Source organism: Vigna umbellata, chromosome 1 (genome assembly GCF_029865625.1).
Source record: "Vigna umbellata cultivar VRB3 chromosome 1, Vumbellata_1.0, whole genome shotgun sequence".
Lineage (NCBI taxonomy): Eukaryota > Viridiplantae > Streptophyta > Magnoliopsida > Fabales > Fabaceae > Vigna > Vigna umbellata.
The window spans coordinates 29,148,303-29,151,261 of record NC_142165.1 but is presented as its reverse complement, the minus strand read 5'-3'; the positions used below and the strand labels follow the sequence as shown (position 1 = coordinate 29,151,261).

Genomic DNA, 2,959 nt, shown 5'->3' with positions numbered 1-2,959 from the left:
CAAATTTCCAATAAGATAGAAAATGAACATGAGGAAGAAATGAAGAAATTGGTGAATAGGAACATAATTATTGTTCCTCGTTTTGTTATTTGCAGTTTGGAAACTGAGAAATTTACACTATGTTGTCTTCTAGTGAAACCCATTCATTAAATAGTTTCAAACTTCTTTTCTCCATAATGTCTTGATGGATAACAAATAATAACCTCCTTTTAACAAATTTTCCTTGTATTTTGTAATTAGCATCCCTCTTTTAACAAATAATAAACTCTTTCTCACACATCACTTTTAGCTCGTCGTACCACTCCCATGTCCTTCCACTTCCCATGGATAAAAATATAATTTCTTTAACACATTTATAAATAGACTACATATCTCATCCTTAATATTTCCAATTCAATTTAAATTGATGCCATCCTTAAAACATCAACGTCCGTATAATTATATAGAATATTAATTAGATTCATTCTAATATTAACCTTGTTGGAATTTAGCTATATTGCATTTACTTTTACTTTAATTATAATAACCTATAACTAGAGTAAATAAGTAGCCTAAAACTAAATAAAACAGTATCAAGATAAACTTTCATAGTCGATAAATCCAAACTTGAAAACTTTACAAAGGAGGGGTTTTTCACGCGAAATAAGAAAGAAAAAAATTAATGACATTTATTTATTCGTTGAAATGAGTTAAGGGCATGTAAACGATCCTTGTTAGGAGTGTTTAGACAAGGATTTTGAATTCCCATGCGAAAGGGCATTCGTAATTGATTCAATCACGGGTTGTTTTGAAGGTGGTGGTGATGATGAGGATCATCGTGATGTTCAGGTGCAGGAGGAGTTGCTGCTACTTCAACAATGCCGCTAGAAGTAGTTTCGTCTGCTCCAGGTGGAGACGATGATTTGGCATGCACACCATGCACACCGTGACCAACTTTCTCACTCTTTTTGATTTCTTCATCGATATGCACGTTATCTTCAACGGTTACCACCACTGTGTTTTGTCCGAAGGGACCAGGCACGATGGTTTCCTGTACCCTTTTCTGCTCATCAAAGTGAATCACTTCCTTTCCTTGCGTCTTCTTCTTCCTCCTCTGAACGCAGCAGAAGAGAGCAAAAGCCACCATTGTGAGCAACAAGAGGCCACCCAACGAGACCACCACCACTATTATCACTGTTGGGTTGCTTGGAGAGGGTGGAGGAGGTACAAGAGGGGCAGGAGGAGGAAGTGGGGGAGGACGAACCGGTCGAGGTGGTGGCGGTGGAGAAGGACGAATGGGACTAGGTGGCGGCGGTGGGCGCACCTTTGGAGGTGGAGGAGAAAATGGCTTGGGTGGTGGTGGTGACCGTAATGGCGGTGGTGGCGATCTAGAAGGTGGAGGAGGAGGAAATGAACGCGGTGGTGGTGGAGGGTTGAAGAAGGGTGAAGGTGGTGGTGGTGGAGGAGGAGTGGAGGGTTGAAAGGGAGGAGGAGGGAAACGTGGGTAGGTAAAGTTGTTGGGTTGAGTTGAAGCCATTTTGGTTTTGTTTAAGGTTGTTTGTAATGTCTATGAATTGATGTTTTCGAAAGATGGGTTTTTTAGTGTTATTTGAGAGTGGATTTATAAGAAAAATGTTGGGTATGAAGCTATGTGGAATCATATGTTTAGTAACTTGACTCGCATGCGAAGTTTTGTTAGGGTTTGTTTGTAGTGGAAAACACCTCTCTATGGTTTTACTTAGCTTCTTTGACTTGTGTTGCTTCCTCTTCTTTCTTTTTTTTTTGTTTGAAAAGATGTGTTAACTGTGCTGAGAGTGATGATTGATAGTTTACTTTGGATGAAATTTTTATTGTGTAGTTTAATTTTAAAAAAAAAGAAATGGAGTTAGAATTATCTTAAAGTGTAGTTTAATTTAAAAAAAAAGAAATGTATTTAACTTGGTGAGTACCTTTTCTTAATTTTCATAGATGGGTGGTTTGATTTCAATAAGAATTTTTTAAAACCAATTACCTGGCATATTATTTTAATATCAACAGTAGTTGTCGGGTTAAACACTCTTAAATACACTTTCGAATGAATTCTCGGTTTTATAATGTACTTCCTTTCATATCTCCTAAAGTTTTGTATTCATCATAAATTGTAAGGTAAAAAAGATATTCTTACTTACTACACTTAAATAAAAAATAAAAAATTATATAATACTCATTGATATTTGGCGACAAGTGTTAAATTTAATAAAAATAAGAAGCTTCCTTTGATAAATTCATGGTTAGATATATCAAACTTTAGATTGTTTCAGAAAAAATGGTAAGCATTTTGTTGTATTATTTAGTTTAAAGGATAAAATGGTAGAAATGCATTATTGGTTCAGGGCGAAAGGAAAAAGAGAAAAACAGAGAGTAGAAAAGACAAATAAGTATTCATGTTAAGGATAATTTAGTTTTAAAAAAAAGATTTTTTCAATCAATTGTGTTTTAACTATACTTTGACGTCTTAACTTTATGCATTCAAAATCATGAGAATATATGGTCCTTGTTTATTAGTAAATTAACTTTGATTTTGATTGGGAAACAGAATCCATATACTAGAATGTGTGATGTTTTCACCTTACTTTTTAATAAAAATTGAAGTATTTAAATTGAAATGAGAAGTAATTCTCCCTTTTACGACATCTTTGTTCTCTTCGGAGTCAACCACTTTTTGGATGTGAGTATCATGCTCAATTCAAATCCAAATAAATTAACTGAATTCATATCAATTTATTAGGATAGAATTGATTTGGACTTTCAGAATTAGTTTAAAATTTGTTTTTGAATTCAATTTATAAAACAATTTTGTAAAGGGCTTAAGTTGTTAATTGATTTGAAATGTTGTTATGTTTTATAAAGAGTTGTTAAGAAGAAATGCTTATAATTTAAAATTAACGGTTGGAAGTCTCACCTAGACTAAAAATAAGACTAATTTATAATATATAAATGA

General features: G+C 33.8%; 1 protein-coding gene across 1 annotated transcript; it reads right to left on the bottom strand.

The window, feature by feature from the left end:
- Window positions 1-647: 647 nt before the first annotated feature.
- Window positions 648-1,552, bottom strand: LOC148205094 (uncharacterized). The gene has a single exon (XM_088109825.1). The coding sequence runs from the start codon at window positions 1,514-1,516 to the stop codon at window positions 776-778; it is 741 nt and encodes a 246-aa protein (XP_087965951.1). The 5' UTR covers window positions 1,517-1,552; the 3' UTR covers window positions 648-775.
- Between the last annotated feature and the right edge of the window lie 1,407 nt (window positions 1,553-2,959).

Excerpts from the sequence above, each read along its gene's own strand:
- LOC148205094 (XM_088109825.1), bottom strand. The coding sequence starts at position 1,516 with ATGGCTTCAACTCAACCCAACAACTTTACCTACCCACGTTTCCCTCCT.